Source organism: Melanostigma gelatinosum, assembly GCF_949748355.1.
Source record: "Melanostigma gelatinosum genome assembly, chromosome: 4".
In the NCBI taxonomy this organism is placed as follows: Eukaryota; Metazoa; Chordata; class Actinopteri; order Perciformes; family Zoarcidae; genus Melanostigma; species Melanostigma gelatinosum.
The window spans coordinates 14500350-14514025 of record NC_136637.1 but is presented as its reverse complement, the minus strand read 5'-3'; the positions used below and the strand labels follow the sequence as shown (position 1 = coordinate 14514025).

General features: G+C 39.9%; 2 protein-coding genes across 2 annotated transcripts in view; one reads left to right on the top strand and one right to left on the bottom strand.

Annotated features, from left to right (window-relative positions):
- ebna1bp2 (EBNA1 binding protein 2) overlaps positions 1–3047 on the top strand; it is a 3887-nt gene extending 840 nt beyond the window's left edge. The window contains exons 3-9 of the mRNA XM_079266575.1: positions 51–223; positions 569–692; positions 1012–1101; positions 1400–1475; positions 1689–1809; positions 1924–2098; positions 2244–3047. Coding sequence (XP_079122701.1) covers positions 51–223; positions 569–692; positions 1012–1101; positions 1400–1475; positions 1689–1809; positions 1924–2098; positions 2244–2291 — 807 coding nt within the window. The 3' untranslated portion in view covers positions 2292–3047. The remainder of the gene's footprint in view (positions 1–50; positions 224–568; positions 693–1011; positions 1102–1399; positions 1476–1688; positions 1810–1923; positions 2099–2243) is intronic.
- A 50-nt stretch (positions 3048–3097) lies between these two features.
- On the bottom strand, positions 3098–6961 carry cfap144 (cilia and flagella associated protein 144; the record flags this gene model as incomplete). The annotated part of the gene is made up of 5 exons (XM_079266641.1): positions 6842–6961; positions 3917–4054; positions 3703–3825; positions 3422–3525; positions 3098–3169 (listed from the first exon to the last, which is right to left on the bottom strand). Exons 2-5 carry the CDS (start codon positions 4035–4037, stop codon positions 3098–3100), a joined length of 420 nt encoding a protein of 139 aa, XP_079122767.1. The 5' UTR covers positions 4038–4054; positions 6842–6961.
- Between the last annotated feature and the right edge of the window lie 6715 nt (positions 6962–13676).

Here is a 13676-nt window from a genome sequence, read left to right as displayed (position 1 = left end):
TTAGTTATGGCATCTACAAAATGTTGCTAATACGCTGTGTTTTGATGCAGGAGGGTTTGAAACATTGCCTTGCTGAACTCCGTAAAGACCTTCCCTGGGTGGAGAGGTTGGATATGACCAACCTGCCGGCTGAAGACGTTTTTTCCAACGCTGAAGGGAAAGTTCCGAGTGTGAAAGATGGAGCCGTCAATGCGGATGATGATTTCCAGAGAGAGATGTTATTGTGAGTGACCATAACTTGATGCAACACGTGATGAAATAAGTCTCTGTGTCCACTTTACAAATGTTCACTTATCTGAAACTCTTGATTCATTATTGATTATTCTCTCTTTTAGACATATTTGTTCTTTTATTTCTTCTACATCTAATGTTTTCTTCCAGTAATCAACATACTGAATGGTACATATTTGTCAGTGCAGTGTAATAATTGATACTTATTGAAAAAGCATCGACACATTATATGCTTTTGAGAATACATTGGGGTTTTCTACACACTAAAAAAAACATCTAAAGGCTGCCACAGAGTGCATATTTAACCAATTCATGATACATCTCTGTTTGTTTATAGCTACCGTCAAGCTCAAGCTACAGTTCTGGATGCATTGCCTCTCCTGAGCGAGCATGGCATAACCACCAAGAGGCCGGACGATTACTTCGCAGAGATGTCCAAGTCCGATCAGCAGATGCAGAAGGTGAGCTGGTTCTTGAATGTTACACTTGAATGACGCATGCAGTTTTGACAAAGCAAGTCCAAAGCTCACAATTAACAGCATAGCTGCAAGACCTAAAGCTTTTTGTTCTTAGTTTTTCAAAATAAAACCTAATTCTATTTTTTTTAGACATCTTAAACTCAGAGTGGTGCACTGAATATATTGACGTGTAGCCTGACGTGTAGCCTGACTTGTACCGTAACACCACCACTTGACATTTTCTAATAAATCGAAAAAACTGTTTTCAGACTTAAATCCAAATATTTGCACAAACAAAGATGTTTTCTGTTCGTCCGTCCAGATTAGGAAGAAGCTGATCTCAAAGCAGCTGCTACTGGAGAAGTCGGAGAAGGCCAAGAAACTGCGTGAGCAAAGGAAGTTTGGCAAAAAGGTTGGTCCCCATTTAAGAATATTGTTTCTCTAACAAGTCTCGAATGTCTTGCTCTTGGGGTCCAGTCTTTAAAGTGTATTGTTACATGTAGGGTATAGGTGCCCATGCATGTTTACTAGAGATCTGCCTTAACACTGGTTGTCATTGTTGTGTGATGATAATGGAAAGACTGCAAATTCTAGACCAGCAACCTTTGGGTTTTCAACCTTTTGATTTGACGCTACTTCACCAGATGCTAATAGATACCAAATTTACTCTTTTGGTGTGAAAAATAACATATATTTGTAATGTGTACTAGGTCCAAGTAGAAGTGATTCAGAAGAGGCAGAAGGAGAAGAAGGCTATGATGACTTCTGTAAAGAAATACCAGAAAGGTGAGTGTTTCAGAACTGTGGTTTTTATTCATATCGTTTACTTCATACTCAAAAGTGAAAATGTATTACTGTCATTTATAGTGCATTGGGGAAAGAATGAACCTCTGTAAAAGGTTGTGTAAAATGACATACAGTTTATCTATGTTCAAAGTATTAATGTGTGAGAATCTCGTCTGATTGAGATTCAACATTTCTGTTCATCCTCACTCAAAGGAATGACCGACAAACTGGATTTCCTGGAAGGAGACCAGAAGAAGGGTAAAGACTCTTCTAAGGGTAAAGACTCTTCTAGCGCTCCTCAGGGCGCCAACAAAGCGGCGGCGGCCAAGAAGGGGTAAGGTGTTATATGTCAGCTGTGCACAAATAATGATCAAGCGTAATGTGTTTTAACTCTAAACATTTGTGTCATTTTCACAAAAAGCTAAACCCTTTTACGTTGTTTTGATAGCCCCAATGCAAAGAGAAACTACAAGGACCAGAGGTTTGGCTTCGGAGGCAAGAAGAGTGGAAGGAAGTGGAACACCAAGGAGAGCCACAACGACGTTTCCAGTTTCCGCGCTAAAGTGGCTAACGCAAGGGGCAGCAAGGGAGGGAAGAAAGGCGCCAAAGGAGGAAAACAAAACGTGAGTTACACACACACACAAACGCTGCTGACCGAGCTCATAAATATAGAAACATTGTCAAAAGGAAATTGTAAAGTTACTAGATTTTACTGTGTGCTCCATACTGTGCAGAAGCTACATTTGTTTTTTCCACTTTGTTTTTCAGAAACGCCCGGGCAAGTCTGTGCGCAAGCAGATCAAGTCTCGCTCGTAAACACTGACTGAGGCTAGCTGGACCTTGTTTCTAGGCAGGAGTTCCCTCACCTGCTCCTCAAGTCTCTCCACCAGGTGACATTTAGGAGAACGTGGGCTTGTCTTCTAAACTTTGTGTATAACATGCCTTCAGTAAAAAGTGTGGAGTACCCTTCAAGTCCCAGAGAGAGACGTCTTGCGATATTGCAGAGGAAGCTGTTTGAAGGACATGGCTGGTAGAAAAGGTCTACCTCTGCAGACATGGTAAACCCGAGAGTGGACTACATAGAGCTACCCACACCACAAAATTGTTTTCCCGAAAAGAGAGAATGAGAATGTCTTCTTTTCTTTTATTAGTTGTTTGATCAATTTGTATTGTCTGTGGACATAATTCATTTTCCATATGCCTATTTTATACGGTGCTTTTAAAGCCACTTCCTGTGATTACTCCTCGATGTCGACACTGGCCTCATTGCTGTCCTTGCTGTGTGTGCTCTTGGAGTTTGGTATATTCAGTTTTATTTTTTCTAACTCTGCTCCTTGACTCACTGATTCTCTCCCATGTGACATGACATTTTATAATATTGAGCAGCTGATAGTTTTGCCCTTCCTCCTATTCTTCAATATGAATTAGTATGTCATGGTGTGCTCTGTATAGACTCGGGCAAATGTTGCCCCTGCAAGTGTTTTACTTAGCTAGCTAAGATGGGAACGCTAAAGAGCAGCTTCTGGCGACACTTGTATGTTTGTATGATAAACAAATAAATCTGAACAAAGATTGCTTGCTTTATTTCTGTCTTGCTTTTATTTGGATGCACGCAGGGCAGATTACTTCTGTTTGGTGATGTCTGTGCTGCTTCTGTGGAAATTCAATCTCTTGTCATTCCAGTTTGATGGGATCTGAGGAGGAGGAGGAGGGGAAATGGTCAGAATAAGCATTTGAGTAAGATCTAGAAATAACGATTTCAATAACCATTACACAAGACCAGAAAACACCTTCATGCTTTTGTGGTTTCTCTGCATTTGATGGTTGAAGTAAATGTAATTTAATTCAGGTCCTCCAGCTAAAATGCAGGCTCTACGCTCACAATGCCATCCTGATGTGCTGCAGTTTTGCTAACTAATTAATTGTCAAAGCAGAGTTTTCCTCACCAGTGGAGTTGACAGCCATCCTATCTCCTGACTCGCCGTCTGTGCCATTGAGTATTTCTTGTTGGGTTCCAGTTGGGCCTTGTGGAAGGCCTCGATGAAGGCCGCTGGAAAAAGAAATGTATATGTTCTCCAACATTGATCGTTTATACCGTAAGTGCTTTATCGTGTTTGGGATCACGCGGGTCTGGAGTAATGTTAGTTATTTGACATTTATCCAGAGTAAAAGAGCAAAGCAAAACTCGTTTTCCCTTTTAGTATGAAGACCGTATATGTAAACTTACAGTTCTCTGCAATGGCTTCTGTTGGTTTCCTAGACATGGGGTTGTCTGCTGGGACATGCACTAAAATGTGGAACGCGTTGTTAGAAAAACGTAATATACACATTACAAGTCCTTTAGAGTTCACTTCAGTGAAAATACCAAAGTAATAACAGCAATTCATAAAGTTAGAATACACGTTGTGCAGACCGGTCGGTTTCACAGTTGACGCGCTTACATTTCCGGTGTGGATTGAAGCCAAACTCCGTGTGGAGTTTCTGGTGTCTCTGCTCTTTACGGACTGTCTCCACGTGGATTGCATTTTGTTGGATCACATTCGGTTTCTCCTTTCCTGCCATGTTAAAAACAACCGCCGCTGAAACTGAGAAATGGCAAAACAAAGAGGCTTTCAGAGACGCGGGTGAGTATAGATCTGATTTGGTTGCCAAGCGAATGTAAACACTGCCTCGCGCTGCAGTAACGCGACTCGAACACACGGTGGAAGAACGCGCTCAGATTTGGTCCATGTTGGATGAGTAGATCAGCGTCATACAGATATGATAGATAGATAGACAGATAGACATATACTTTATTTATCCCCAGGGGGAAATTTGTATGTAGCAGCAGCAAGACACACCAAGTAGCAGAGTAACCAAAAATATTAAGTATTAAAAAATGCACAATAGAATAACAGAGTAGGACAAATTAAAATATCAGAATATAGAATATATAAGATAGAACAACAAAAATGCACAGTATATACAATGAAATAGAATAGTGTTGAATTATCTGACTAGGTGGAGAACAGTAGTGCAAAAGTCAACCCCAGCAAACAACAGTGAAGCAGTGTGTAGTTATGTGGAGGATGATCTGGCCAGAGCTGTTTCATTGTAAAGTGTTATTGCAGAGGGCAGGAATGTTCTCCTGTGTCTTTCCTTGTGACAGCGGAGCTGGATCAGTCTGTTGGAGAAAGTGCTCTGCTGTCCCTGCAGGAGGTGGTGGAGAGGGTGGTCCGGGTTATCCAATATGGATGATAGTTTCTTCAGTGTCCTCCTCTCCACCACCTCTTCCAGATTTAGCACAGCAGCGGTGGAAAGTAACAAAGTACTTTTACTCAGGTGCACGCACTTACGTGCTGTTTTAGGGTGCTTGAGTAGGCCTTATTCCATTTACACTTCTAATCCACTTCAGAGGCAAATATTGTAGGCCTATAGGGCCAATTACTTTTTACTCCACTACATTTATTTTGTTGCTTTAATTGGGAACCGTTGCTCATTAAGATTGATAATAAAACACGCAATCAACAAAACTTTGAAACATCAAGTTCAAAATGTAAGTTATTTAAGTGATAGAAACGGGGCCTAGTGTTTACTTCTGCTTGCTCCTTTTATAACGTATATGTTTTTATTTCGTTTATTTAGAATTTGCTGCATATGTTTACTGTTCACTTTATTGTTTATTCTGGTTTTGTTTTCTTATTTGTTAGATGTTTGGAAAAAAATCTTTCACTCTGATGCAACTTTATTGAAGATACCCAGCAGCATATAAAGTAATTAAATCAATCCCAGCTTACCAGCTGCAACATTAAAGTGATTTAACCTACACATCAATGCATTCTGAAATGGGCCATTCTACATAATGCACATTTTCAATTTTGGTACTTATACATTTTTAATGCTAATACTTTTGTACTATTTTTACTCCAGTAAAATTTTGAGTGCAGGACTTTTACATCAGTAAAAGTAGCGATACAACATAGAAGTACTCTGTTACAATTAAAATATGTGAGTGCTTCTTCCACCACTGAATCTCAGCTACATTACAAAGTAGAAACTACGGCATCAGAGACTTTCACTCATATTCTAAATATTTGATGTATCCTAATATACGCTATTTTTTTAATTGTCAATACCAGATACACGAAGATCACTGTAAAATGAATTCAGATTTTTTACTTTTTTTGTATGTATTGTAGTTTAGACTGAATACGTTTGTAATGATAGGCGAACCTCTTTCTGCAGGTGTGTTGCATTTACTGTGTTTTCAGTTTGATTCTAAGTCAAAACCAGTTTGTCTGTTAAAAGCTATTTTCAAGTTAAGTTTAAAGTGTATACAGAGTAATTACAACAATACAACACACTTCCACTTGATAGGAGTGCCAGACTCAGAAAATATTATAATATATATTTTAGTAATTGCTGCTTTCAGACAAGATTTCAACAGAAATAATTCGGAATTTCTTACAAAATGTTGTCAAAATAAAAAACAAGCCACGGCAACATGTCTTACATTTGAATGACTCTCTGGATGAGGATTCAGAATGTATTCTGGGAGCAGCATTTTGCCCACAGAGACAGAAAACTAAAAGAAAAGTATTTCCAGGGGGATTAATCAGTGCATCACATTAAATATTCCATCTGTTTCTTTAACTCTGCTTGACAGGAAATAGGTTCTGGTTTACAGACAGACATCAGCAATACATTTAGTGTTCCATCTAGAATTTGTGCAATATTTTAACTTAAATTTTCCTTACTGTGTGACTAGAAATTGGGCTTTTCTAGTTTGTAGTCTTTCAGAGCTTTGCAGGCTTCGCACCGACTTCCGGGAGCCATTTGTTCATCCCAATAAACACAACCTTCCCTTCAAAAGACTGCTATTTTGTGCCATGTTGAAAATGTTTGCCTGGAGCAAACAAACACATCAAAATGTAGAGCGCTAAATGAATGAATATGTCCAGACTGTGAGAAGCCAGCCCGAGTACAGTGTGATTTTTTTTATTTTTGCTTGCATATGTTCTCTTAGGGCGACAGTTGACAGTTGAGGCATTTTTCTCTGTTCACTCCAGAGGCCTGTCTGCTGTACGTCTGCACACACACACAACATACTTTCATTGCATGTGCACACGCCGTTACGAGTGCATGTGTGTCCGCTGGCTTAACAGCTCTAAAGCATTTCACACAAACGAGAAACAAACTTTTAAGAAAGTATCAAGACCCCCCCCAAGATGACCAGTGACCTTCATACCAGCGCAGTGTGTGTGTAAAAACCGTGGAGTGGCATTTGTTCACATTGTCTTGGAGTACACTTGACTTCCCCCGCTCTCTGCGTTGTCACGGATCACACAAAAAGAACAGTACTTTCACATCTTGTAAATAGTACTTACGGTTGGGTGGTTGCTGTTGGGTGCACTGATACACTTTCAAGGCTACAGTTACAATCCGCTGCCTGCTGACTTCTCACCACTTGTCGACTCACATTTCCTTTCCCTTTCATTTGGTTTCCCTTCCTCCTGTTCCTCCAGCTTTTCTTCCCTCACACTGCATCTGCTCTTCTTGGAAGAAATGCCTTTGTTCATATACGCTCTCCTGTCTCTGTGGTTGTGTTTGTGTAAACTTTGTGTGTATTTTCTTATTCTCACAGTAACAGACAACTCATTAAAGGTTGAAGTGTTCAGCTCTTGGTTCCCGTCTCATAACCCGATTCAAGCTTTGGCTCTGCGTGAAAGATATAATGGAAGCAGGTAATAACTCAAACCCTGGAGGGGGAGATTCAATGTGGGTGGGGTACAAGTCCCCTGTGGTGTTTGTGTATGTGTGCGAGGAAGAGTGAGCAATATGTATTACCGGAGGATGGGTAGGCTTGTGGTGTCAACCTTTGTCCCCCGGCTGCTGTCACAGTGTCGGACCGAGTTATCATCAAGGCAGCTTTTGAGTTCCTGAGGCTGGGAATAGCCAAAGGCCAGTTTGTGAGTTTGTTCAAAATCCATTACACCCACATGCTAGGGAAGGTACAACACATGGTGTGTGAGTTGATCCAATATGACACGGTTTCAGCTAACTGTTTCCCATTCTCCCTCTCTATGTATGGTTAACGAGGAGCCATTTGTCTGTCAAGGAATGCGTGTTAAGAGCAGGGCTCTAGTCGCCATCGTCCCCCGAGTGTTAGGAAGGAAGCATTTTGTTTGGTTTTAAAGTGGCTGACGAGAATCATGAGTGAGTGAGGTGAAGTGCGGTGAAAGCATTATCCTGTAAAGATTTGTGGACATTAAATGGCATGCCATTTTCCTTGTTGATATTCATGTACAATTCTAGGTTAAGTCATGGATCGCATGATTTGTCCACTATTATATTATTTCCTCTCTCTCTCCCTCCCTCTCCCTCTCTCTCTTTACTTTTCGTTATTTTTTAATTCAATTTTTTTCTTGTATTTGTTAAATAATGTGTTATTTGTCTGTTGGATTTGTCCCTCAGTTGTTGGCCTTGCATTTGAAGCTGTAATTGCTAACAGGTGTATTGTTGGATGTCTATTAAATGTGATACATTGCATTGTGGATTTGTCAGCAGAAAGTGGTGTACATCCCATGGACATGAAATGTTATTTGTTTCCATTGAGAGCATGATGTAAAGCAAACAATCAAATCAGAATCTGGCAACTAAAATAACCGACGGTAACGATAATGCCCTTTATAGTAAAAAGGAGTGATATCAGACACAGCCAATCAATTCTCCAAGTAGAAAAAAGTGACACATTCTCAATACAACTCACCTGTTTTGTTTCCTGAGAGTTTCCGCCTCACTTTAGGTGTTGCACACCTGTGTGGAATTTGGTAATTGATTTGTGTGAGTGACTTACAATAAACACTACTTGTGCACTGTAGAAGGTGTTTGGCTGAAACTGTCAGCAAAATTCTATTTCAATTCAACATTAATATGCTGTGCCAACCTTTTCTTCTACTTTTGAGTGTTAATTGCATAATATGGCCTTTTAAAGGAGAACTCACTGATATAATCTAATGAAGGTTTCATATTCAAACTCATCAGATTTAGAGGATTACTGTATTAATAGTTTATTAGTTGTAAATAAAATTACCCAAAACATCACCAAGATATGAAGTGACTTTTTTCCATTACCACTGATGTGCTGTGTTTTTCCTACAATCTTGGGGAAAGTAAATAAATAAAATCTTTCACCAACTGAATTTCAATGCAACAGAGTCGACTTCTATCTTCTTCTGTTCATGCTGTCTGGATACAATTTGGGGGAAATTAGACGGCAGAAGGTCGGAACTACACCATCAAGATAATAATCATACAAAGATCAACCATACGGTTTGAAAAAGACTCTTTTGATCACAAATTCAAAGCTATAATTCACACATCTCACATCCACACTTCATATCAAGGAGAAAGAAGTCTTTGAACATATACAAATGACACATGCAGCATGAGTGTGGGCGCCTTTACTCCCCCTGCTTTCCTCACAGATCACTTCTTCCTAGCTAACTCCAAGCATCAGCACCAGCCTCTGACCTTTCCTAACATGACGTTATTTTAATTACCAAGTGCCCTCCATTACCTGCTAATTAAAACACTACTTCATGTATTGTTCAGCCATTCTCTCCACCATTGCACTATCAAGATGAAACAAACCAGAATTGCAAGCATTTTCTCATCGCACTCCATCTAATCCACTCTAACACGTGAATGATGGCTAAAGCCGCTGATATTTACATTGATTATTAAGGTTTTTAAACCTTAATGAAATCCCTGTCTATTTTCTTTTCTTTTTTTATTGGCAAAGTTGCTGACCTTTGCTTGGAGTGTCTGTGACTGAGATTCAAAGGAAGCTGTCCCATTTTCAATCAAGCACCACTTAATAAAAATGTAAATTGATTTTCTGTTGCACAAATGCAGTCTGGAATGGAATTTTAAATAGCTGCTTTCGTTGAAAATGCACCAGTGGGGGAGTATAACCTTCCGAATTACGATAAGCACAACACGGTACACATCCAATGGTAAGTGATGTATTGACCGTGCATTGAACTGTGGTAAATGTTTCCATTATTTCTTTTTTATTTTAGTGTGCATAGAATTCAAACTATATGCCTCTGAGTACATTTGAGTGTTTACTGTTGTCACAGCCCGGCTCAGAGACTGAGACAAAAACACGAAGACAACGAGCTGGCTGCAATTTATTTGTAGCCAACATAAGTAAACCAATAGAACAGCACTCAAACAATAACCGAAGCAACAGTGTTACATCAGTGACAACAAGGCTCTTCCTTCCAGCCCCAGGCTGCTGAATGAACCATTAATCCCCATCTCTTTCTCCTCTCATTTACTATCGTCCCTCAACTGTCTACTTTATAATAAAGGCAAGTGTCCCAAAACCACTTACTTAGAATAATGGTCTACAAACAAAAGCTTTTCTTTTCTCAAATAGTGTGTATCTAAGTTTGGAATGCCATGTCTCTGTTTTTGCAGAAAGAGTTTAAGATTTCTTTCCCTTATACCAAATAATTTATTTTTTATTTTTTATTGCCTTCCAAAATAATCCATTGGTGTCACGTCTATGGTTAAGGTATAGTTAAGTCAATGCAACTACTGTAACAACCATGTCTCGTAAATATTAAGTTTATACACCTTTAATTTGCAACTGCAAATATGTTTTGAGAGAAATGTAATGCCACCCATATTACAAATATTTTTCCTATCCAAGTTGCCAAATGTCCATACTGAATATATCTTCAAATCAATCTATGACAATGTTGAATTTCTTTTGTTTTCCTACAACATCAGCTTGTAGCAAAGAATGATTAATGTTTTACTGATTAGGTTTGGCACTCATGACATTTGGGTATGGCTAAAAAAGATTGTCGTTGGTTAAAAATAAAAATAAAATAGCAGTGATTTGAAGAAAAAGACATCTTTGCTATATTAACATTCAACCCAAGCCATGAATTTGCTAAACCTTAATTAAAATGCTTTTGCTGTCTAACTCCGGATGTAAACCGTAGTATCAGACCCACCAGCCACCTCCCTACAACTTGAGTGTGAGGCCAGTGGACATCACCAAGGTAGGAAACCTGGCTAAACACATTTATGTACAAATGTTATTTCGAGAAAATATGGCTGCTAAAGAAATATAATGGTCATGGTTGAAAACATAAACCGTGTTGGTGTCAAGGGGACTTTTTGCATGTCCATCAAGGCTTCCTACCTGGACATTCTTATCTCCTCCACCAATTAAACAGACGTCCAAATTATACCATGATATCGTAACTTATTTTGTAAAAAAAAAGTTTCTCAGCTGACAATACAGATTTTAAGAATTTGTTGGAGAGCACACTAAGCTGTACTGAGATCTCCAGTGACAACCGTGAGAAAGTGGTTTTGTGGTTTGGCTCTGGACCCCCGTGTCTGTGGCTGTGGCTGCCAGTCAACCAGAACACTAATCTAACAGCAGATACGATCCCACCCATCTCAGCCCTTTGTCTCCTCACGTACTGCGATAATCATTTATTTTAGCTTTTGATCAGATTTCTTTTTTTTGTTGACCCCAGTAGAGGGACTGTGAGTGTTTACTTCTCTGATTATGGATTTTTATCTCCCTCTCTTTTAAACAACTCATGTTTGTAGAATCAGGGCACCTTTACGCAGACACACACACACACAAACACACCTCCGCTGTGTGACTGTTCTATCTATTCACGAAGGAAACAACAGTTGATAGCAGCACCACATGTACTGGTACTTGTGCAAACACATGCACACTTGTGTTTTCCCGTTTGTTTTGATCGTCTTGTGAGTGTCTGGGGCTCCTTGGAGACATCGTGGTCGTGGGAAAGCTGTCTTTCCATCAGATGCTAGCTCTGTGTCACCATTGCTCTTATCTGTAATCTCCTGTTTTGTCTCACCGAAGGAGACTTTCTCAGGTAGACAGAGCACAGCAGAGATTACTGTAGTATAGATTAGGATAGACCTCACAGCAGATGGCTGTACCACTATGTCATTTCCTCAAACAGTATGTTTATGTAATGAAAATCGTCCTTTCAAGCTATGATTGTAATTTGCAATACAAGTTGTTTTATATACTTCACTAGATAAAAGATATGAACATTTGAAAAGTCAGACCTGTTCTGTTTTCTTGTGTGAACACAACAACAGTCATTTATCAGGGTTATGGGATACTACGTCATCCATATTTGTTCAATACCCTCAGGTGTGCATAAACTACAGGTTGTGAACTTTTTCTAAATTACAAAAATGTCAAATTGTCGGTTATCGTATTGACATTGGCCATGAGGAGCAGTTCATTGTCAGTTTTCATTGGCTGAAAACAATCCATATGGAGCATCGCTATTTTAGGCTGTTGTGTTGTTGACTACTGCTCAGTGGGGGAGCTGAACACTCGATTGTTGAAAAGTTTGGCTGTGAGGCTTTGCATTCTCTTTTTCAACTCAGTTTTCAGTTTAAAATCGAAAATGCAAAACAAATGCATCAAAATGTGTCTGCGGCACTTTTTCATCAGGAACCCAGGCGGGTTATGCAATGAAAAATATATTTTTAAAAGCACAGTGTTAGATCCGGGGGTTTAGATACGGGGCTACTTATTGACTCAGCTCTCTATTAAAAGATTGTCGAGCTGGTGTTCTTTCGAGGAACTCGCCTGGCTCTGCTAACTACCGTTACTCCTGACGTCTCCCCTGCTTCCTCCGGTAACCACGCACTCGGCCGAGGGGCCACCCTGGCCCCGGGCGCACCTACCTGTCGCGTCAGTTATGGTAGCTTCCTCTTTTGGATCCGTGCTCTTGGTAAATTGCCAGGTTTGGTTTTAACGGCTTGGCTTACTTATAAAGCCGTAAGGGATTGTTAAGTGGATATTAGGATAACCATTCAGAACTCAGTTGTTAGACATACATAGATTTAACTTTTTACTATCATGAGGAACATTTACTACGTAAGCAAAATGAATGCAATTGAGAATTTTACTTTAAATGCAGGTTAGATATTTATTGCAAAATATATTTAGCAAGGGCAAAGCTTCAGCTCACATATATAATATAAGAATAATTTGATTTGAGCGAACAGAAATGTAATCAGTGTTCAATAAATTGAGTTATTTTACTCATCACAGACCCACCTTGATCTCTAAAGACAGACACATTGTTACAGAGTGCTACAATGCCAATGTGCCAATCAGAGACCAAATGTCTCCAACACGATCGCTTGCAAGATTATTAATTATTATCAAAGCACTGAAAGAAATGATGAGTAGAAACATCACAAGGCACACATGAGCCATACAGTTTTGGTTACTTTTATGAAATTCTGCTTTGTTAGAAGGCCTATCCAGCTATCTAGCTGGTTAGTCACCAAACTGAACTTCAACGCTGCTTCTTAAAATACTCAAAATGCCCCAACTCAGGATTAAGTTACAAATATGCTGCAATAGCCAGGCAGCACTGTGACTTGAAAACTCAGCTGTGTCCAGCGACACTTTTAATGGTCTCATAATCACATTTCCCCTCATATTTGCCTCCTGACCGCAGCAGCTTGTCTTCATTAGCAGCGATGGCCTGGACGGAGTGTTGTCAGGTTGATGGGTTTTCTCTGCTTTGCCTGCCGCGAGCATGAGTAAGAGATTAGCTCATCGTTTGCTGGGTAAGTGGTGGGCAAGACAGGACACTGCTGGGTTTGTGTGTGCCTGTTTGTGTGCATGAGAGAGAGGCAGGTATGGATATACGAGATGAAACGTTTTTGAATGTGAGAGATTGTTTGCACACCCCGACTCGCATCCCATCGATTTGCTGAAGAAATTGTGTTTTCGCCCTCCGCCCCGATGCCTCACTTATCACACACCTCAGTAATGTGTGTGTTTGGCCTTCTGGTGAAGACACCACCACCCAGAGCTCATAACACATCCAGGGTTGCACACACTCGTGACAAATAATCTGTTTGTATTAGAGCTACAGGTGTGGCCCCCTGTGTATGTGGGCAGAATGTGTGTTGTTACTGGATTGGTGAATTTGTTCAAAGTGCGGTGCAAACTTGCTCTCAGACACACACACACACTCACACTCTCTCAGACATTTTAGCCTGGTATACACACTTTCTCTGTCACTGCCTCTCCCTGCTTCTGGTGAAAAGACACCAACAGAATTGATCATGGCATTGACATATTTTGGAAAGGAGCATGATTGACAGCACGCTATTCTT